Source organism: Oncorhynchus gorbuscha, linkage group LG17 (assembly GCF_021184085.1).
Source record: "Oncorhynchus gorbuscha isolate QuinsamMale2020 ecotype Even-year linkage group LG17, OgorEven_v1.0, whole genome shotgun sequence".
NCBI lineage: Eukaryota > Metazoa > Chordata > Actinopteri > Salmoniformes > Salmonidae > Oncorhynchus > Oncorhynchus gorbuscha.
The window spans coordinates 572,704-596,110 of record NC_060189.1 but is presented as its reverse complement, the minus strand read 5'-3'; the positions used below and the strand labels follow the sequence as shown (position 1 = coordinate 596,110).

The 23,407-nt window shown below is 47.7% G+C and overlaps 1 protein-coding gene across 1 annotated transcript in view; it reads right to left on the bottom strand.

Moving 5' to 3' along the window:
* Positions 1 to 5,632: 5,632 nt before the first annotated feature.
* LOC124002264 (lysyl oxidase homolog 3B-like) overlaps positions 5,633 to 23,407 on the bottom strand; it is a 69,191-nt gene continuing 51,416 nt past the window's right edge. Inside the window, exons 14-17 of the mRNA XM_046309639.1 lie at positions 14,267 to 14,382; positions 13,741 to 13,877; positions 13,256 to 13,367; positions 5,633 to 6,152 (exon numbers count right to left, since the gene is read on the bottom strand). Of these exons, the coding sequence (XP_046165595.1) occupies positions 6,079 to 6,152; positions 13,256 to 13,367; positions 13,741 to 13,877; positions 14,267 to 14,382 (439 nt within the window). The 3' untranslated portion in view covers positions 5,633 to 6,078. The remainder of the gene's footprint in view (positions 6,153 to 13,255; positions 13,368 to 13,740; positions 13,878 to 14,266; positions 14,383 to 23,407) is intronic.

Below are 23,407 nucleotides of genomic sequence, written 5' to 3'. Positions count from 1 at the left end.
GGGCTAAGCGGATGGCGAGCAGTTCACGGTTACCCACATCATAGTTGCGCTCAGATGGCGACAGGCGATGAGAAAAATAAGCGCAAGGATGAACCTTATCGTCAGACTGGAAGCGCTGGGATAGAATGGCTCCCACGCCTACCTCTGAAGCGTCAACCTCGACAATAAATTGTCTAGTGACGTCAGGAGTAACGAGGATAGGAGCGGACGTAAAACGTTCTTTTAGAAGATCAAAAGCTCCCTGGGCGGAACCGGACCACTTAAAACACGTCTTGACAGAAGTAAGAGCTGTGAGAGGGGCAGCAACTTGACCGAAATTACGAATGAAACGCCGATAGAAATTAGCGAAACCTAAAAAGCGCTGCAACTCGACACGTGACCTTGGAACGGGCCAATCACTGACAGCTTGGACCTTAGCGGAATCCATCTGAATGCCTTCAGCGGAAATAACGGAACCGAGAAAAGTAACGGAGGAGACATGAAAAGAGCACTTCTCAGCCTTTACGTAGAGACAATTCTCTAAAAGGCGCTGTAGAACACGTCGAACGTGCTGAACATGAATCTCGAGTGACGGAGAAAAAAATCAGGATATCGTCAAGATAGACAAAAACAAAAATGTTCAGCATGTCTCTCAGAACATCATTAACTAATGCCTGAAAAACAGCTGGCGCATTGGCGAGACCGAACGGCAGAACCCGGTACTCAAAATGCCCTAACGGAGTGTTAAACGCCGTTTTCCACTCGTCCCCCTCTCTGATGCGCACGAGATGGTAAGCGTTACGAAGGTCCAACTTAGTAAAGCACCTGGCTCCCTGCAGAATCTCGAAGGCTGATGACATAAGGGGAAGCGGATAACGATTCTTAACCGTTATGTCATTCAGCCCTCGATAATCCACGCAGGGGCGCAGAGTACCGTCCTTCTTCTTAACAAAAAAGAACCCCGCCCCGGCCGGAGAAGAAGAAGGCACTATGGTACCGGCGTCAAGAGACACAGACAAATAATCCTCGAGAGCCTTACGTTCGGGAGCCGACAGAGAGTATAGTCTACCTCGAGGAGGCGTGGTCCCTGGAAGGAGATCAATACTACAATCATACGACCGGTGAGGAGGAAGGGAGTTGGCTCGGGACCGACTGAAGACCGTGCGCAGATCATGATATTCCTCCGGCACTCCTGTCAAATCGCCAGGTTCCTCCTGAGAAGTAGGGAGAGAAGAAACGGGAGGGATGGCAGACATTAAACACTTCACATGACAAGAAACGTTCCAGGATAGGATAGAATTACTAGACCAATTAATAGAAGGATTATGACATACTAGCCAGGGATGACCCAAAACAACAGGTGTAAACGGTGAACGGAAAATCAAAAAAGAAATAGTCTCACTGTGGTTACCAGATACTGTGAGAGTTAAAGGTAGTGTCTCAAATTTGATACTGGGAAGATGACTACCATCTAAGGCAAACATGGGCGTAGGCTTGTCTAACGGTCTGAAAGGAATGTTATGTTTCCGAACCCATGCTTCGTCCATGAAACAACCCTCAGCCCCAGAGTCAATCAAGGCACTGCATGTAGCACCCGAACCGGTCCAGCGTAGATGGACCGACATAGTAGTACAAGATCTAGATGAAGAGGACTGAGTAGTAGCGCTCACCAGTAGCCCTCCGCTTACTGATGGGCTCTGGCCTCTTACTGGACATGAATTAACAAAATGTCCAGCAACTCCGCAATAGAGGCACAGGCGGTTGGTGATCCTCCGTTCCCTCTCCTTATTCGAGATGCGAATCCCTCCCAGCTGCATGGGCTCAGTCTCAAAGCCAGAGGAGGGAGATGGTTGCGATGCGGAGCAGGGAAACACCGTTGATGCGAGCTCTCTTCCACGAGCCCGGTGACGAAGATCTACCCGTCGTTCTATGCGGATGGCGAGAGCAATCAAAGAGTCCACATCTGAAGGAACCTCCCGGGAGAGAATCTCATCCTTAACCACTGCGTGGAGTCCCTCCAGAAAACGAGCGAGCAGCGCCGGCTCGTTCCACTCACTAGAGGCAGCAAGAGTGCGAAACTCAATGGAATAATCCGTTATGGACCGTTCACCTTGGCATAAGGAAGCCAGGGCCCTAGAAGCCTCCCCACCAAAAACTGAACGGTCAAAAACCCGAATCATCTCCTCTTTAAAGTTCTGGAATTTGATAGAGCAATCAGCCCTTGCCTCCCAGATAGCTGTGCCCCATTCTCGAGCCCGGCCAGTAAGGAGTGAAATGACGTAAGCAACCCGAGCTCTCTCTCTAGAGTATGTGTTGGGTTGGAGAGAGAACACAATCTCACACTGCGTGAGAAAGGAGCGGCACTCAGTGGGCTGCCCGGAGTAGCAAGGTGGGTTATTAACCCTGGGTTCTGGAGGCTCGGCAGGCCAGGGAGTAACAGGTGGCACGAGACGTAGACTCTGGAACTGTCCAGAGAGGTCGGAAACCTGAGCGGCCAGGTTCTCCACGGCATGGCGAGCAGCAGACAATTCCTGCTCGTGTCTGCCGAGCATGGCTCCTTGGATCTCGACGGCAGTGTAACGAGCGTCTGAAGTCGCTGGGTCCATTCCGTGGTCGGTTCCTTCTGTCATGCAGGTGAAAGAGGACCCAAACGCGACTTAACAGAAACAGAGTTTATTAAAGTCCAAAACGGAATAACAGAAATCCTCTAGATTTGTAGAGGGAAAACAACTGGAGAAGCGGCCACAGACTGCAGGTCGCTTCGGGTAGGCGCAGGCCGTAGTCGACTGAGACACCTGCTCACACGCAGCATCTGATGAAGGCACAAAACACGACAGGACAGGACAGGGTGATACACAATCACGGCAAAAACACGACAGGACAGGGCGAAACGCAATCACAGCATGGTGAATACAATACAAGGAACCGACGGCACAGGAACGGATCACAAAGGAATAAATAGGGACTCTAATCAGGGGAAAGGATCGGGAACAGGTGTGGGAAGACTAAATGATGATTAGGGGAATAGGAACAGCTGGGAGCAGGAACGGAACGATAGAGAGAAGAGAGAGCGAGAGAGTGAGAGAGGGAGGGGGAGAGAGAGGGATAGGAGGGAAAGAACCAAATAAGACCAGCAGAGGGAAACGAATAGCATGGGGAGCACAGGGACAAGACATGATAATAAATGACAAACATGACAGGTAATGTATTAGATTCCTGTTGTTTTAAAGGTAATGCATTAGGTTCCTGTGTTGTTTTAAAGGTAATGCATTAGGTTCCTGTGTTGTTTTAAAGGTAATGTATTATATTCCTGTGTTGTTTTAAAGGTCATGCATTAGGGTCCTGTGTTGTTTTAAAGGTAATGTATCCAAAGGTATACAGACACACAACACAGTCAGTCAGTCAGTCTGTTGTTTAATGTATAATAGCCTAATGAATATCCCTTATCTCAGTCTGGCATAACAATCCTTTAGCACCTGGAAACACTGGACAATAATACATTCACAACTATGATTCACTTTCTGGTCTGTGCTGTATCAGGCCGAATCCGACCCGAGGTAAGAGCTCGTAAATGGAACGTTTTTCCCTTTTCATGTACCCTGTCTGTGTATTGAGAATAGCACCCTGTCTGTGTATTGAGAATAGCACCCTGTCTGTTTATTGAGAATAGCACCCTGTCTGTTTATTGAGAATAGCACCCTGTCTGTGTATTGAGAATAGCACCCTGTCTGTGTATTGAGAATAGCACCCTGTCTGTGTATTGAGAATAGCACCCTGTCTGTGTATTGAGAATAGCACCCTGTCTGTTTATTGAGAATAGCACCCTGTCTGTGTATTGAGAATAGCACCCTGTCTGTGTATTGAGAATAGCACCCTGTCTGTGTATTGAGAATAGCACCCTGTCTGTGTATTGAGAATAGCACCCTGTCTGTGTATTGAGAATAGCACCCTGTCTGTGTATTGAGAATAGCACCCTGTCTGTGTATTGAGAATAGCACCCTGTCTGTGTATTCTGACCTTGAACATCACTTGACTAGAGGTGGATGGTTTAACACTTGACTAGGGGTGGATGGTTTAACACTTGACTAGGGGTGGATGGTTTAACACTTGACTAGGGGTGGATGGGTTAACACTTGACTAGGGGTGGATGGTTTAACACTTGACTAGGGGTGGATGGGTTAACACTTGACTAGGGGTGGATGGTTTAACACTTGACTAGTGGTGGATGGTTTAACACTTGACTAGGGGTGGATGGTTTAACACTTGACTAGTGGTGGATGGTTTAACACTTGACTAGGGGTGGATGGTTTAACACTTGACTAGGGGTGGATGGTTTAACACTTGACTAGGGGTGGATGGTTTAACACTTGACTAGGGGTGGATGGTTTAACACTTGACTAGGGGTGGATGGTTTAACACTTGACTAGGGGTGGATGGTTTAACACTTGACTAGGGGTGGATGGTTTAACACTTGACTAGGGGTGGATGGGTTAACACTTGACTAGTGGTGGATGGTTTAACACTTGACTAGGGGTGGATGGTTTAACACTTGACTAGTGGTGGATGGTTTAACACTTGACTAGGGGTGGATGGTTTAACACTTGACTAGGGGTGGATGGTTTAACACTTAAGAATTAGATATTGACTATGATCTATAGCAGAACTTCATGGAGATCAAAGAGGTTGATAAAGGAGGTGTCTTTACATCTGAGCTATAATAGCTTTTGTGACAGCATGGGCGGCACCATTAAAGACATTCTCTATGACTTCTATGAGTTTGTTAACAAACATGCATACTGCCCCCTGGAGGCTGTGTCTGTACAGGTATAAAGACAAGGTTGGGGATTTACTGCCCCCTGGAGGGTGTTGTCTGAACAGGTATAAAGACATGGTTGGGGATTTACTGCCCCCTGGAGGGTGTTGTCTGTACAGGTATAAAGACATGGTTGGGGATTTACTGCCCTCTGGAGGGTGTTGTCTGAACAGGTATAAAGACATGGTTGGGGATTTACTGCCCCCTGGAGGGTGTTGTCTGAACAGGTATAAAGACATGGTTGGGGATTTACTGCCCCCTGGAGGGTGTTGTCTGAACAGGTATAAAGACATGGTTGGGGATTTACTGCCCCCTGGAGGGTGTTGTCTGAACAGGTATAAAGACATGGTTGGGGATTTACTGCCCCCTGGAGGGTGTTGTCTGAACAGGTATAAAGACATGGTTGGGGATTTACTGCCCCCTGGAGGGTGTTGTCTGAACAGGTATAAAGACATGGTTGGGGATTTACTGCCCCCTGGAGGGTGTTGTCTGAACAGGTATAAAGACATGGTTGGGGATTTTACTGCCCCCTGGAGTTACGGAATGTTTGCTCAGGAGTATAATTCATTGGCTGATCCCTCCTGATGACCTGGGCGGAATCATGTGATCATTCCTTAACCAATAGGAAGTCCCACCCAGTTGACTACTTCAGTATGGTGAAAGTCCTCAATGGCGCTGCTGTGCTTTAGGGCTTTAGGGCACTAGAGCTGTCTATCTAAGTCTATGAGGAGAGGCAGTAGAATGGTTCTCTGACTGATGCCTCATGCTGTTAGAACAATGAGGTCTTCTCCTGGAGCACCTTTCAAAACTAGACTGGCTATAAAAATAAAACTTCATTCATAACTTGAACAAAACATTAATGAAAAAGGTTGCATATCAATAAATCATACATTAAGACTTGTTGTATGAAAGCTTATGAATTGTTCTTCTGTCACGCAATGTAACATAATATACTCACATTTGAACAAAACATCTAAAGTAAGCTTGTTTTTGAAAACAAAGCACTGAGTATTCCAGTATAATATAATAATAATCCTAACTGAGACACACACCAACACATTCACAATACAACATGACTTTGGCATGGATCCTTCAGATCAGACTGCTGCCTTGTGGAATTTAGGCGTGTGATTGGTTGGTTGCTTTGTGATCTGATGATGAATGGTTGGTTCTGATAGGTGACGAAGGGTGATTGGTTGTCCCATTGTTTAACATGATGAAAGGCATCAGCCCTCCTCTTTGGTTGGTACATGGGTCTGGAACAGCTTGGTGTGTTGCTAGGAGGATTATGAGATCTGATTGTTGAACTGCCCTGGGTACTTCTCAAACCTCCTCTCTGCCTCCTCACTGAAGGCATCACCTGTAGGGGCAATGACACAACAGAACACAATAGTCAGAGACAGAAAGCAATGGAAGAGTCTGGAACAAGAGACAAAAGGCAATGGAAGAGTCTGGAACAAGAGACAGAAAGCAATGGAAGAGTCTGGAACAAGAGACAGAAAGCAATGGAAGAGTCTGGAACAAACTAGGGAAGTGTTTCCAAAACCCGTCGAGTTACCCCCCAGCCAGTCCACATATGTGAAACTAGCTGATTTAACTAATGAGGGGCTTGATGATTCAGTGACCATTTGAATCAGTGGTGCTAGTTCTGGAATGATCAAAGAAGTGGACTGGCTGGGGGTTCTGGAATGATCAAAGAAGTGGACTGGCTGGGGGTTCTGGAATGATCAAAGAAGTGGACTGGCTGGGGGTTCTGGAATGATCAAAGAAGTGGACTGGCTGGGGGTTCTGGAATGATCAAAGAAGTGGACTGGCTGGGGTTCTGGAATGATCAAAGAAGTGGACTGGCTGGGGGTTCTGGAATGATCAAAGAAGTGGACTGGCTGGGGGTTCTGGAATGATCAAAGAAGTGGACTGGCTGGGGGTTCTGGAATGATCAAAGAAGTGGACTGGCTGGGGGTTCTGGAATGATCAAAGAAGTGGACTGGCTGGGGGTACTGGAGGAGAGGTTAGGATAGGCTGGGGGTACTGGAGGAGAGGTTAGGATAGGCTGGGGGTACTGGAGGAGAGGTTAGGACAGGCTGGGGGTACTGGAGGAGAGGTTAGGATAGGCTGGGGGTAATGGAGGAGAGTTTAGGACAGGCTGGGGTTATTGGAGGAGAGTTTAGGACAGGCTGGGGGTATTGGAGGAGAGGGTAACAGGATGCCCTAATAGACCCAGGTCAGTAACAGGCTGCCCTTATAGACCCAGGTCAGTATCAGGCTGCCCTAATAGACCCAGGTCAGTAACAGGCTGCCCTAATAGACCCAGGTCAGTAACAGGCTGCCCTAATAGACCCAGGTCAGTAACAGGCTGCCCTAATAGACCCAGGTCAGTAACAGGCTGCCCTAATAGACCCAGGTCAGTAACAGGATGCCCTTATAGACCCAGGTCAGTATCAGGCTGCCCTAATAGACCCAGGTCAGTATCAGGCTGCCCTAATAGACCCGGGTCAGTAACAGGCTGCCCTAATAGACCCAGGTCAGTATCAGGCTGCCCTAATAGACCCAGGTCAGTAACAGGCTGCCCTAATAGACCCAGGTCAGTATCAGGCTGCCCTAATAGACCCAGGTCAGTATGATCATATAGACCCAGGTCAGTAACAGGCTGCCCTTATAGACCCAGGTCTGTAACAGGCTGCCCATATAGACCCAGGTCAGTAACAGGATGCCCATATAGACCCAGGTCAGTAACAGGCTGCCCATATAGACCCAGGTCAGTAACAGGCTGCCCATATAGACCCAGGTCAGTAACAGGCTGCCGATATAGACCCAGGTCAGTAACAGGCTGCCGATATAGACCCAGGTCAGTATGATCATATAGACCCAGGTCAGTAACAGGCTGCCCTTATAGACCCAGGTCAGTAACAGGCTGCCGATATAGACCCAGGTCAGTATGATCATATAGACCCAGGTCAGTATGATCATATAGACCCAGGTCAGTATCAGGCTGCCCTTATAGACCCAGGTCAGTAACAGGATGCCCATATAGACCCAGGTCAGTAACAGGCTGCCGATATAGACCCAGGTCAGTAACAGGCTGCCCTTATAGACCCAGGTCAGTAACAGGCTGCCGATATAGACCCAGGTCAGTATGATCATATAGACCCAGGTCAGTATCAGGCTGCCCTTATAGACCCAGGTCAGTAACAGGCTGCCGATATAGACCCAGGTCAGTATGATCATATAGACCCAGGTCAGTATGATCATATAGACCCAGGTCAGTATGATCATATAGACCCAGGTCAGTATGATCATATAGACCCAGGTCAGTATGATCATATAGACCCAGGTCAGTAACAGGCTGCCCATATAGACCCAGGTCAGTAACAGGCTGCCGATATAGACCCAGGTCAGTATGATCATATAGACCCAGGTCAGTAACAGGCTGCCCATATAGACCCAGGTCAGTGACAGGCTGCCGATATAGACCCAGGTCAGTATGATCATATAGACCCAGGTCAGTATGATCATATAGACCCAGGTCAGTATGATATAGACCCAGGTCAGTAACAGGCTGCCAATATAGACCCAGGTCAGTATGATCATATAGACCCAGGTCAGTAACAGGCTGCCGATATAGACCCAGGTCAGTATGATCATATAGACCCAGGTCAGTAACAGGCTGCCCTTATAGACCCAGGTCAGTATCAGGCTGCCCTAATAGACCCAGGTCAGTATGATCATATAGAGCCAGGTCAGTAACAGGCTGCCCTTATAGACCCAGGTCAGTAACAGGATGCCCTTATAGACCCAGGTCAGTATCAGGCTGCCCTAATAGACCCAGGTCAGTATCAGGCTGCCCTAATAGACCCAGGTCAGTAACAGGCTGCCCTAATAGACCCAGGTCAGTATCAGGCTGCCCTAATAGACCCAGGTCAGTAACAGGCTGCCCTAATAGACCCAGGTCAGTATCAGGCTGCCCTAATAGACCCAGGTCAGTATGATCATATAGACCCAGGTCAGTAACAGGCTGCCCTTATAGACCCAGGTCTGTAACAGGCTGCCCATATAGACCCAGGTCAGTAACAGGATGCCCATATAGACCCAGGTCAGTAACAGGCTGCCCATATAGACCCAGGTCAGTAACAGGCTGCCCATATAGACCCAGGTCAGTAACAGGCTGCCGATATAGACCCAGGTCAGTAACAGGCTGCCGATATAGACCCAGGTCAGTATGATCATATAGACCCAGGTCAGTAACAGGCTGCCCTTATAGACCCAGGTCAGTAACAGGCTGCCGATATAGACCCAGGTCAGTATGATCATATAGACCCAGGTCAGTATGATCATATAGACCCAGGTCAGTATCAGGCTGCCCTTATAGACCCAGGTCAGTAACAGGATGCCCATAAAGACCCAGGTCAGTAACAGGCTGCCGATATAGACCCAGGTCAGTAACAGGCTGCCCTTATAGACCCAGGTCAGTAACAGGCTGCCGATATAGACCCTGGTCAGTATGATCATATAGACCCAGGTCAGTATCAGGCTGCCCTTATAGACCCAGGTCAGTAACAGGCTGCCGATATAGACCCAGGTCAGTATGATCATATAGACCCAGGTCAGTATGATCATATAGACCCAGGTCAGTATGATCATATAGACCCAGGTCAGTATGATCATATAGACCCAGGTCAGTATGATCATATAGACCCAGGTCAGTATGATCATATAGACCCAGGTCAGTAACAGGCTGCCCATATAGACCCAGGTCAGTAACAGGCTGCCGATATAGACCCAGGTCAGTATGATCATATAGACCCAGGTCAGTAACAGGCTGCCCATATAGACCCAGGTCAGTGACAGGCTGCCGATATAGACCCAGGTCAGTATGATCATATAGACCGAGGTCAGTAACAGGCTGCCCATATAGACCCAGGTCAGTGACAGGCTGCCGATATAGACCCAGGTCAGTATGATCATATAGACCCAGGTCAGTAACAGGCTGCCCTTATAGACCCAGGTCAGTGACAGGCTGCCGATATAGACCCAGGTCAGTATGATCATATAGACCCAGGTCAGTATGATCATATAGACCCAGGTCAGTATGATCATATAGACCCAGGTCAGTAACAGGCTGCCGATATAGACCCAGGTCAGTAACAGGCTGCCGATATAGACCCAGGTCAGTATGATCATATAGACCCAGGTCAGTAACAGGCTGCCCTTATAGACCCAGGTCAGTAACAGGCTGCTAGACCCAGGTCAGTATGATCATATAGACCCAGGTCAGTATGATCATATAGACCCAGGTCAGTATCAGGCTGCCCTTATAGACCCAGGTCAGTAACAGGATGCCCATAAAGACCCAGGTCAGTAACAGGATGCCCATAAAGACCCAGGTCAGTAACAGGCTGCCCTTATAGACCCAGGTCAGTAACAGGCTGCCGATATAGACCCAGGTCAGTATGATCATATAGACCCAGGTCAGTATCAGGCTGCCCTTATAGACCCAGGTCAGTAACAGGCTGCCGATATAGACCCAGGTCAGTATGATCATATAGACCCAGGTCAGTATGATCATATAGACCCAGGTCAGTATGATCATATAGACCCAGGTCAGTAACAGGCTGCCCATATAGACCCAGGTCAGTAACAGGCTGCCGATATAGACCCAGGTCAGTATGATCATATAGACCCAGGTCAGTATGATCATATAGACCCAGGTCAGTATGATCATATAGACCCAGGTCAGTATGATCATATAGACCCAGGTCAGTATGATATAGACCCAGGTCAGTAACAGGCTGCCCATATAGACCCAGGTCAGTAACAGGATGCCCATATAGACCCAGGTCAGTAACAGGCTGCCCATATAGACCCAGGTCAGTAACAGGCTGCCCATATAGACCCAGGTCAGTAACAGGCTGCCGATATAGACCCAGGTCAGTAACAGGCTGCCGATATAGACCCAGGTCAGTATGATCATATAGACCCAGGTCAGTAACAGGCTGCCCTTATAGACCCAGGTCAGTAACAGGCTGCCGATATAGACCCAGGTCAGTATGATCATATAGACCCAGGTCAGTATGATCATATAGACCCAGGTCAGTATCAGGCTGCCCTTATAGACCCAGGTCAGTAACAGGATGCCCATAAAGACCCAGGTCAGTAACAGGCTGCCGATATAGACCCAGGTCAGTAACAGGCTGCCCTTATAGACCCAGGTCAGTAACAGGCTGCCGATATAGACCCTGGTCAGTATGATCATATAGACCCAGGTCAGTATCAGGCTGCCCTTATAGACCCAGGTCAGTAACAGGCTGCCGATATAGACCCAGGTCAGTATGATCATATAGACCCAGGTCAGTATGATCATATAGACCCAGGTCAGTATGATCATATAGACCCAGGTCAGTATGATCATATAGACCCAGGTCAGTATGATCATATAGACCCAGGTCAGTATGATCATATAGACCCAGGTCAGTAACAGGCTGCCCATATAGACCCAGGTCAGTAACAGGCTGCCGATATAGACCCAGGTCAGTATGATCATATAGACCCAGGTCAGTAACAGGCTGCCCATATAGACCCAGGTCAGTGACAGGCTGCCGATATAGACCCAGGTCAGTATGATCATATAGACCCAGGTCAGTAACAGGCTGCCCATATAGACCCAGGTCAGTGACAGGCTGCCGATATAGACCCAGGTCAGTATGATCATATAGACCCAGGTCAGTAACAGGCTGCCCTTATAGACCCAGGTCAGTGACAGGCTGCCGATATAGACCCAGGTCAGTATGATCATATAGACCCAGGTCAGTATGATCATATAGACCCAGGTCAGTATGATCATATAGACCCAGGTCAGTAACAGGCTGCCGATATAGACCCAGGTCAGTAACAGGCTGCCGATATAGACCCAGGTCAGTATGATCATATAGACCCAGGTCAGTAACAGGCTGCCCTTATAGACCCAGGTCAGTAACAGGCTGCCGATATAGACCCAGGTCAGTATGATCATATAGACCCAGGTCAGTATGATCATATAGACCCAGGTCAGTATCAGGCTGCCCTTATAGACCCAGGTCAGTAACAGGATGCCCATAAAGACCCAGGTCAGTAACAGGCTGCCGATATAGACCCAGGTCAGTAACAGGCTGCCCTTATAGACCCAGGTCAGTAACAGGCTGCCGATATAGACCCAGGTCAGTATGATCATATAGACCCAGGTCAGTATCAGGCTGCCCTTATAGACCCAGGTCAGTAACAGGCTGCCGATATAGACCCAGGTCAGTATGATCATATAGACCCAGGTCAGTATGATCATATAGACCCAGGTCAGTATGATCATATAGACCCAGGTCAGTAACAGGCTGCCCATATAGACCCAGGTCAGTAACAGGCTGCCGATATAGACCCAGGTCAGTATGATCATATAGACCCAGGTCAGTATGATCATATAGACCCAGGTCAGTATGATCATATAGACCCAGGTCAGTATGATCATATAGACCCAGGTCAGTATGATATAGACCCAGGTCAGTAACAGGCTGCCCATATAGACCCAGGTCAGTAACAGGCTGCCGATATAGACCCAGGTCAGTATGATCATATAGACCCAGGTCAGTAACAGGCTGCCGATATAGACCCAGGTCAGTATGATCATATAGACCCAGGTCAGTATGATCATATAGACCCAGGTCAGTAACAGGCTGCCCATATAGACCCAGGTCAGTAACAGGCTGCCGATATAGACCCAGGTCAGTATGATCATATAGACCCAGGTCAGTATGATCATATAGACCTAGGTCAGTATGATCATATAGACCCAGGTCAGTAACAGGCTGCCCATATAGACCCAGGTCAGTAACAGGCTGCCGATATAGACCCAGGTCAGTATGATCATATAGACCCAGGTCAGTAGCAGGCTGCCCATATAGACCCAGGTCAGTGACAGGCTGCCGATATAGACCCAGGTCAGTATGATCATATAGACCCAGGTCAGTAACAGGCTGCCCATATAGACCCAGGTCAGTGACAGGCTGCCGATATAGACCCAGGTCAGTATGATCATATAGACCCAGGTCAGTATGATCATATAGACCCAGGTCAGTATGATTATATAGACCCAGGTCAGTATGATCATATAGGCCCAGGTCAGTAACAGGCTGCCGATATAGACCCAGGTCAGTGACAGGCTGCCGATATAGACCCAGGTCAGTATGATTATATAGACCCAGGTCAGTATGATCATATAGACCCAGGTCAGTATGATCATATAGACCCAGGTCAGTATGATCATATAGACCCAGGTCAGTATGATCATATAGACCCAGGTCAGTAACAGGCTGCCGATATAGACCCAGGTCAGTATGATCATATAGACCCAGGTCAGTATGATCATATAGACCCAGGTCAGTATGATCATATAGACCCAGGTCAGTTTTCCATGACAAATATAGAGGTAGAGCTCCTCACCCATATGGCAGTTGTGAAGCCAGATCCGGTGGCCGTCGTATTTGCAGTTGCATTTCATGGCGTTGTTGGTGAAGTCACTCTCTGCCACTTCAAAGTTTGGATTGATCACAATCTGAAATGATGGAACATCATTGTGACCAGTGAACTGAGATAAGGCGGAGCTTTACCTAGCATGGACTTGTAGATGACCTGGAGCCAGTGGGTCTGTTCGTAAATAATATTGAGTTCACATCATTAAGCCACTGTTCTTCTGTCACTCCGTAGTCTGCACTTAGTCTGACTTTTCAAAGGGTCCAATTAAATGCAGACAGAATATCGGCAGCACAAATTTGATTTTGATACTTTTTGGGGAAGCACTGTTTGACAACTCATACGTGTATTTTGCAATATTTATAACCTCACGCAGTTTCCAGTTTTTCGATGTTTAGTCTGATTCAGGGCCTCCCCACGATGTTTTAACAGCAATAGAAGACAAGGTTGTTCACCTGTAAGATGTAGTTTCCTGGTTTGATGTCGGTGATGTCGATCCACTGGCAGTCGATGTCATGGCGATACAGGTCCCAACACCCCACGGTGATGCCCTGCTCTCCGAAGTTAGCACACTCATACCTCTTAGAGATACCTGGAGAACACAGAACACTCATACCTCTTAGAGACATCTGGAGAACACAGAGCACTCATACCTCTTAGAGACATCTGGAGAACACAGAGCACTCATACCTCTTAGAGATACCCGGAGAACACAGATTACACCAATTAGACTTCTACCACCAACAATTACACATCCTCCGAAACAGGATACAGAATGTTCCACTTTGAATGTTGGATAAGATATCCCTGATCTTAACACCCAAATAAAGACGGTTTGATTGGCTGGCCCTCTAGTGGAGTATGTTTTGATTGGCTGGACCTCCAGTAGTCTACTCTGATTGGCTGGACCTCCAGTAGTCTACTCTGATTGGCTGGACCTCCAGTAGACTCTGTTCTGATAAGTTTCCCTCCCAGACTCACCTTCATGACACTCCGTGTCCTCCAGACAGAAGGAGGCCTTGTGTCCCTCAGCCACCTTGGTCCCATTGGACGACAGCAGGTCATAGTGGGTGAAGATGTCCATGCTGTGGTAGTGGCTGCATAGGGAACAGAAAACAGTTGAACCTCAGATCTGAGAGTATAGGTCAGGGGTATCTGACAGTATAGGTCAGGGGTATCTGACAGTATAGGTCAGGGGTATCTGACAGTATAGGTCAGGGGTATCTGACAGTATAGGTCAGGGGTATCTGACAGTATAGGTCAGGGGTATCTGACAGTATAGGTCAGGGGTATCTGACAGTATAGGTCAGGGGTATCTGACAGTATAGGTCAGGGGTATCTGACAGTATAGGTCAGGGGTATCTGATCTGACAGTATAGGTCAGGGGTATCTGATCTGACAGTATAGGTCAGGGGTATCTGATCTGACAGTATAGGTCAGGGGTATCTGACAGTATAGGTCAGGGGTATCTGACAGTATAGGTCAGGGGTATCTGACAGTATAGGTCAGGGGTATCTGACAGTATAGGTCAGGGGTATCTGACAGTATAGGTCAGGGGTATCTGACAGTATAGGTCAGGGGTATCTGACAGTATAGGTCAGGGGTATCTGACAGTATAGGTCAGGGGTATCTGACAGTATAGGTCAGGGGTATCTGACAGTATAGGTCAGGGGTATCTGACAGTATAGGTCAGGGGTATCTGATCTGACAGTATAGGTCAGGGGTATCTGATCTGACAGTATAGGTCAGGGGTATCTGACAGTATAGGTCAGGGGTATCTGACAGTATAGGTCAGGGGTATCTGACAGTATAGGTCAGGGGTATCTGACAGTATAGGTCAGGGGTATCTGACAGTATAGGTCAGGGGTATCTGACAGTATAGGTCAGGGGTATCTGACAGTATAGGTCAGGGGTATCTGACAGTATAGGTCAGGGGTATCTGATCTGACAGTATAGGTCAGGGGTATCTGACAGTATAGGTCAGGGGTATCTGATCTGACAGTATAGGTCAGGGGTATCTGATCTGACAGTATAGGTCAGGGGTATCTGACAGTATAGGTCAGGAGTATCTGATCTGACAGTATAGGTCAGGGGTATCTGATCTGACAGTATAGGTCAGGGGTATCTGACAGTATAGGTCAGGGGTATCTGACAGTATAGGTCAGGGGTATCTGACAGTATAGGTCAGGGGTATCTGATCTGACAGTATAGGTCAGGGGTATCTGACAGTATAGGTCAGGGGTATCTGACAGTATAGGTCAGGGGTATCTGATCTGACAGTATAGGTCAGGGGTATCTGACAGTATAGGTCAGGGGTATCTGACAGTATAGGTGAGGGGTATCTGATCTGACAGTATAGGTCAGGGGTATCTGACAGTATAGGTCAGGGGTATCTGACAGTATAGGTCAGGGGTATCTGACAGTATAGGTCAGGGGTATCTGACAGTATAGGTCAGGGGAATCTGACAGTATAGGTCAGGGGTATCTGATCTGACAGTATAGGTCAGGGGTATCTGATCTGACAGTATAGGTCAGGGGTATCTGACAGTATAGGTCAGGGGTATCTGACAGTATAGGTGAGGGGTATCTGACAGTATAGGTCAGGGGTATCTGATCTGACAGTATAGGTCAGGGGTATCTGATCTGACAGTATAGGTCAGGGGTATCTAACAGTATAGGTCAGGGGTATCTGATCTGACAGTATAGGTCAGGGGTATCTAACAGTATAGGTCAGGGGTATCTGATCTGACAGTATAGGTCAGGGGTATCTGACAGTATAGGTCAGGGATATCTGACAGTATAGGTCAGGGGTATCTGACAGTATAGGTCAGGGGTATCTGACAGTATAGGTCAGGGGTATCTGATCTGACAGTATAGGTCAGGGGTATCTGATCTGACAGTATAGGTCAGGGGTATCTGACAGTATAGGTCAGGGGTATCTGATCTGACAGTATAGGTCAGGGGTATCTGACAGTATAGGTCAGGGGTATCTGACAGTATAGGTCAGGGGTATCTGACAGTATAGGTCAGGGGTATCTGACAGTATAGGTCAGGGATATCTGACAGTATAGGTCAGGGGTATCTGACAGTATAGGTCAGGGGTATCTGACAGTATAGGTCAGGGGTATCTGACAGTATAGGTCAGGGGTATCTGACAGTATAGGTCAGGGGTATCTGACAGTATAGGTCAGGGGTATCTGATCTGACAGTATAGGTCAGGGGTATCTGATCTGACAGTATAGGTCAGGGGTATCTGACAGTATAGGTCAGGGGTATCTGATCTGACAGTATAGGTCAGGGGTATCTGATCTGACAGTATAGGTCAGGGGTATCTGATCTGACAGTATAGGTCAGGGGTATCTGACAGTATAGGTCAGGGGTATCTGACAGTATAGGTCAGGGGTATCTGACAGTATAGGTCAGGGGTATCTGACAGTATAGGTCAGGGGTATCTGATCTGACAGTATAGGTCAGGGGTATCTGATCTGACAGTATAGGTCAGGGGTATCTGACAGTATAGGTCAGGGGTATCTGACAGTATAGGTCAGGGGTATCTGACAGTATAGGTCAGGGGTATCTGACAGTATAGGTCAGGGGTATCTGACAGTATAGGTCAGGGGTATCTGATCTGACAGTATAGGTCAGGGGTATCTGACAGTATAGGTCAGGGGTATCTGACAGTATAGGTCAGGGGTATCTGACAGTATAGGTCAGGGGTATCTATCTGACAGTATAGGTCAGTATAGGTCAGGGGTATCTGACAGTATAGGTCAGGGGTATCTGACAGTATAGGTCAGGGGTATCTGACAGTATACAGTATATCTGGTCAGGGGTATCTGACAGTATAGGTCAGGGGTATCTGATCTGACAGTATAGGGGGTATCTGACAGTATAGGTCAGGGGGTATCTGATCTGACAGTATAGGTCAGGGGTATCTGATCTGACAGTATAGGTCAGGGGTATCTGACAGTATAGGTCAGGGGTATCTGACAGTATAGGTCAGGGGTATCTGACAGTATAGGTCAGGGGTATCTGATCTGACAGTATAGGTCAGGGTTATCTGACAGTATAGGTCAGGGGTATCTGACAGTATAGGTCAGGGGTATCTGACAGTATAGGTCAGGGGTATCTGATCTGACAGTATAGGTCAGGGGTATCTGACAGTATAGGTCAGGGGTATCTGACAGTATAGGTCAGGGGTATCTGACAGTATAGGTCAGGGGTATCTGATCTGACAGTATAGGTCAGGGGTATCTGATCTGACAGTATAGGTCAGGGGTATCTGACAGTATAGGTCAGGGGTATCTGACAGTATAGGTCAGGGGTATCTGACAGTATAGGTCAGGGGTATCTGATCTGACAGTATAGGTCAGGGGTATCTGACAGTATAGGTCAGGGGTATCTGACAGTATAGGTCAGGGGTATCTGATCTGACAGTATAGGTCAGGGGTATCTGATCTGACAGTATAGGTCAGGGGTATCTGATCTGACAGTATAGGTCAGGGGTATCTAACAGTATAGGTCAGGGGTATCTGACAGTATAGGTCAGGGGTATCTGATAGTATAGGTCAGGGGTATCTGATCTGACAGTATAGGTCAGGGGTATCTGACAGTATAGGTCAGGGATATCTGACAGTATAGGTCAGGGGTATCTGATCTGACAGTATAGGTCAGGGGTATCTGACAGTATAGGTCAGGGGTATCTGATCTGACAGTATAGGTCAGGGGTATCTGATCTGACAGTATAGGTCAGGGATATCTGACATCTGACAGTATAGGTCAGGGGTATCTGATCTGACAGTATAGGTCAGGGGTATCTGACAGTATAGGTCAGGGATCTGACAGTATAGGTCAGGGGTATCTGATCTGACAGTATAGGTCAGGGGTATCTGATCTGACAGTATAGGTCAGGGGGTATCTGATCTGACAGTATAGGTCAGGGGTATCTGATCTGACAGTATAGGTCAGGGGTATCTGATCTGACAGTATAGGTCAGGGGTATCTGATCTGACAGTATAGGTCAGGGGTATCTGATCTGACAGTATAGGTAGGATCTCAGGGGGTATCTGATCTGACAGTAGGTCAGGGGTATCTGATCTGACAGTATAGGTCAGGGGTATCTGATCTGACAGTAGGTCAGGGGTATCTGATCTGACAGTATAGGTCAGGGGTATCTCTGACAGTATAGGGGGTATCTGATCTGACAGTATAGGTCAGGGGTATCTGATCTGACAGTATAGGTCAGGATATCTCAGGGGGTATCTGACAGTATAGGTCAGGGGATATCTGACAGTATAGGTCAGGGGTATCTGAGTATAGGTCAGGGGTATCTGACAGTATAGGTCAGGGATATCTGACAGTATAGGTCAGGGGTATCTGACAGATAGGTATAGGTCAGTATAGGTCAGGGGTATCTGACAGTATAGGTCAGGGGTATCTGACAGTATAGGTCAGGGGTATCTGACAGTATAGGTCAGGGGTATCTGACAGTATAGGTCAGGGGTATCTGATCTGACAGTATAGGTCAGGGGTATCTGACAGTATAGGTCAGGGGTATCTGACAGTATAGGTCAGGGGTATCTGACAGTATAGGTCAGGGGTATCTGACAGTATAGGTCAGGGGTATCTGACAGTATAGGTCAGGGGTATCTGACAGTATAGGTCAGGGGTATCTGACAGTATAGGTCAGGGGTATCTGATCTGACAGTATAGGTCAGGGGTATCTGACAGTATAGGTCAGGGGTATCTGACAGTATAGGTCAGGGGTATCTGACAGTATAGGTCAGGGGTATCTGATCTGACAGTATAGGTCAGGGGTATCTGATCTGACAGTATAGGTCAGGGGTATCTGACAGTATAGGTCAGGGGTATCTGACAGTATAGGTCAGGGGTATCTGACAGTATAGGTCAGGGGTATCTGATCTGACAGAGGTCAGGGGTATCTGACAGTATAGGTCAGGGGTATCTGACAGTATAGGTCAGGGGTATCTGATCTGACAGTATAGGTCAGGGGTATCTGACAGTATAGGTCAGGGGGGTCAGGGGTATCTGACAGTATAGGTCAGGTATCTGGTATCTGATCTGACAGTATAGGTCAGGGGTATCTGACAGTATAGGTCAGGGGTATCTGACAGTATAGGTCAGGGGTATCTGACAGTATAGGTCAGGGTATCTGACAGTATAGGTCTGATCTGACAGTATAGGTCAGGGGTATCTGACAGTATAGGTCAGGGGTATCTGACAGTATAGGTCAGGGGTATCTGACAGTATAGGTCAGGGGTATCTGACAGTATAGGTCAGGGGTATCTGACAGTATAGGTCAGGGTATCTGACAGTATAGGTCAGGGGTATCTGACAGTATAGGTCAGGGTATCTGACAGTATAGGTCAGGGGTATCTGACAGTATAGGTCAGGGGTATCTGACAGTATAGGTCAGGGGTATCTGACAGTATAGGTCAGGGGTATCTGACAGTATAGGTCAGGGGTATCTGACAGTATAGGTCAGGGGTATCTGACAGTATAGGTCAGGGGACAGTATCAGGGGATCTGACAGTATAGGTCAGGGGTATCTGACAGTATAGGTATCTGACAGTATAGGTCAGGGGTATCTGATCTGACAGTATAGGTCAGGGGTATCTGATCTGACAGTATAGGTCAGGGGTATCTGACAGTATAGGTCAGGGGTATAGGTCTATCTGACAGTATAGGTCAGGGGGTATAGGTCAGGGGTATCTGACAGTATAGGTCAGGGGTATCTGACAGTATAGGTCAGGGGTATCTATCTGACAGTATAGGTCAGGGGTATGACAGTATAGGTCAGGGGTATCTGACAGTATAGGTCAGGGGTATCTGACAGTATAGGTCAGGGGTGATCTGACAGTATAGGTCAGGGGACAGTATAGGTCAGGGGTATCTGACAGTATAGGTCAGGGGTATCTGACAGTATAGGTCAGGGGTATCTGATCTGACAGTATAGGTCAGGGGTATCTGATCTGACAGTATAGGTCAGGGGTATCTGACAGTATAGGTCAGGGTATCTGACAGTATAGGTCAGGGGTATCTGACAGTATAGGTCAGGGGTATCTGACAGTATAGGTCAGGGGGACAGTATCTGATCTGACAGTATAGGTCAGGGGTATCTGATCTGACAGTATAGGTCAGGGGTATCTGATCTGACAGTATAGGTCAGGGGTATCTGACAGTATAGGTCAGGGGTATCTGACAGTATAGGTCAGGGGTATCTGACAGTATAGGTCAGGGGTATCTGATCTGACAGTATAGGTCAGGGGTATCTGACAGTATAGGTCAGGGATATCTGACAGTATAGGTCAGGGGTATCTGATCTGACAGTATAGGTCAGGGGTATCTGACAGTATAGGTCAGGGGTATCTGATCTGACAGTATAGGTCAGGGGTATCTGATCTGACAGTATAGGTCAGGGATATCTGACAGTATAGGTCAGGGGTATCTGACAGTATAGGTCAGGGGTATCTGATCTGACAGTATAGGTCAGGGGTATCTGACAGTATAGGTCAGGGGTATCTGACAGTATAGGTCAGGGGTATCTGACAGTATAGGTCAGGGGTATCTGATCTGACAGTATAGGTCAGGGGTATCTGATCTGACAGTATAGGTCAGGGATATCTGATCTGACAGTATAGGTCAGGGGTATCTGATCTGACAGTATAGGTCAGGGGTATCTGATCTGACAGTATAGGTCAGGGGTATCTGATCTGACAGTATAGGTCAGGGATATCTGATCTGACAGTATAGGTCAGGGGTATCTGATCTGACAGTATAGGTCAGGGGTATGTGATCTGACAGTATAGGTCAGGGGTATCTGATCTGACAGTATAGGTCAGGGGTATCTGATCTGACAGTATAGGTCAGGGGTATCTGATCTGACAGTATAGGTCAGGGATATCTGACAGTATAGGTCAGGGGTATCTGACAGTATAGGTCAGGGATATCTGACAGTATAGGTCAGGGGTATCTGACAGTATAGGTCAGGGGTATCTGACAGTATAGGTCAGGGATATCTGACAGTATAGGTCAGGGGTATCTGACAGTATAGGTCAGGGGTATCTGATCTGACAGTATAGGTCAGGGGTATCTGACAGTATAGGTCAGGGGTATCTGACAGTATAGGTCAGGGGTATCTGACAGTATAGGTCAGGGGTATCTGACAGTATAGGTCAGGGGTATCTGATCTGACAGTATAGGTCAGGGGTATCTGACAGTATAGGTCAGGGGTATCTGACAGTATAGGTCAGGGGTATCTGATCTGACAGTATAGGTCAGGGGTATCTGACAGTATAGGTCAGGGGTATCTGACAGTATAGGTCAGGGGTATCTGACAGTATAGGTCAGGGGTATCTGACAGTATAGGTCAGGGGGTATCTGATCTGACAGTATAGGTCAGGGGTATCTGACAGTATAGGTCAGGGGTATCTGACAGTATAGGTCAGGGGTATCTGACAGTATAGGTCAGGGGTATCTGATCTGACAGTATAGGTCAGGGGTATCTGATCTGACAGTATAGGTCAGGGGTATCTGACAGTATAGGTGAGGGGTATCTGACAGTATAGGTCAGGGGTATCTGACAGTATAGGTCAGGGGTATCTGATCTGACAGTATAAGTCAGGGGTATCTGACAGTATAAGTCAGGGGTATCTGACAGTATAGGTCAGGGGTATCTGATCTGACAGTATAGGTCAGGGGTATCTGACAGTATAGGTCAGGGGTATCTCAGTATAGGGGGTATCTGACAGTATAGGTCAGGGGTATCTGACAGTATAGGTCAGGGGTATCTGACAGTATAGGTCAGGGGTATCTGACAGTATAGGTCAGGGTATCTGACAGTATAGGTCAGGGGTATCTGACAGTATAGGTCAGGGGTATCTGATCTGACAGTATAGGTCAGGGGTATCTGACAGTATAGGTCAGGGGTATCTGATCTGACAGTATAGGTCAGGGGTATCTGACAGTATAGGTCAGGGGTATCTGACAGTATAGGTCAGGGGTATCTGACAGTATAAGTCAGGGGTATCTGACAGTATAGGTCATGGGTATCTGACAGTATAGGTCAGGGGTATCTGACAGTATAGGTCAGGGGTATCTGACAGTATAGGTCAGGGGTATCTGATCTGACAGTATAGGTCAGGGGTATCTGATCTGACAGTATAGGTCAGGGGTATCTGACAGTATAGGTCAGGGGTATCTGACAGTATAGGTCAGGGGTATCTGATCTGACAGTATAGGTCAGGGGTATCTGACAGTATAGGTCAGGGGTATCTGACAGTATAGGTCAGGGGTATCTGACAGTATAGGTCAGGGGTATCTGATCTGACAGTATAGGTCAGGGGTATCTGACAGTATAGGTCAGGGGTATCTGACAGTATAGGTCAGGGGTATCTGATCTGACAGTATAGGTCAGGGGTATCTGACAGTATAGGTCAGGGGTATCTGACAGTATAGGTCAGGGGTATCTGACAGTATAGGTCAGGGGTATCTGATCTGACAGTATAGGTCAGGGGTATCTGACAGTATGGGTCAGGGGTATCTGACAGTATGGGTCAGGGGTATCTGACAGTATGGGTCAGGGGTATCTGACAGTATAGGTCAGGGGTATCTGACAGTATAGGTCAGGGGTATCTGATCTGACAGTATAGGTCAGGGGTATCTCACAGTATAGGTCAGGGGTATCTGACAGTATAGGTCAGGGGTATCTGACAGTATAGGTCAGGGATATCTCACAGTATAGGTCAGGGGTATCTGACAGTATAGGTCAGGGGTATCTGACAGTATAGGTTAGGGGTATCTGACAGTATGGGTCAGGGGTATCTGACAGTATGGGTCAGGGGTATCTGACAGTATAGGTCAGGGGTATCTGACAGTATAGGTCAGGGGTATCTGATCTGACAGTATAGGTCAGGGGTATCTGACAGTATAGGTCAGGGGTATCTGACAGTATAGGTCAGGGGTATCTGACAGTATAGGTCAGGGATATCTCACAGTATAGGTCAGGGGTATCTGACAGTATAGGTCAGGGGTATCTGACAGTATAGGTCAGGGGTATCTGATCTGACAGTATAGGTCAGGGGTATCTGACAGTATAGGTCA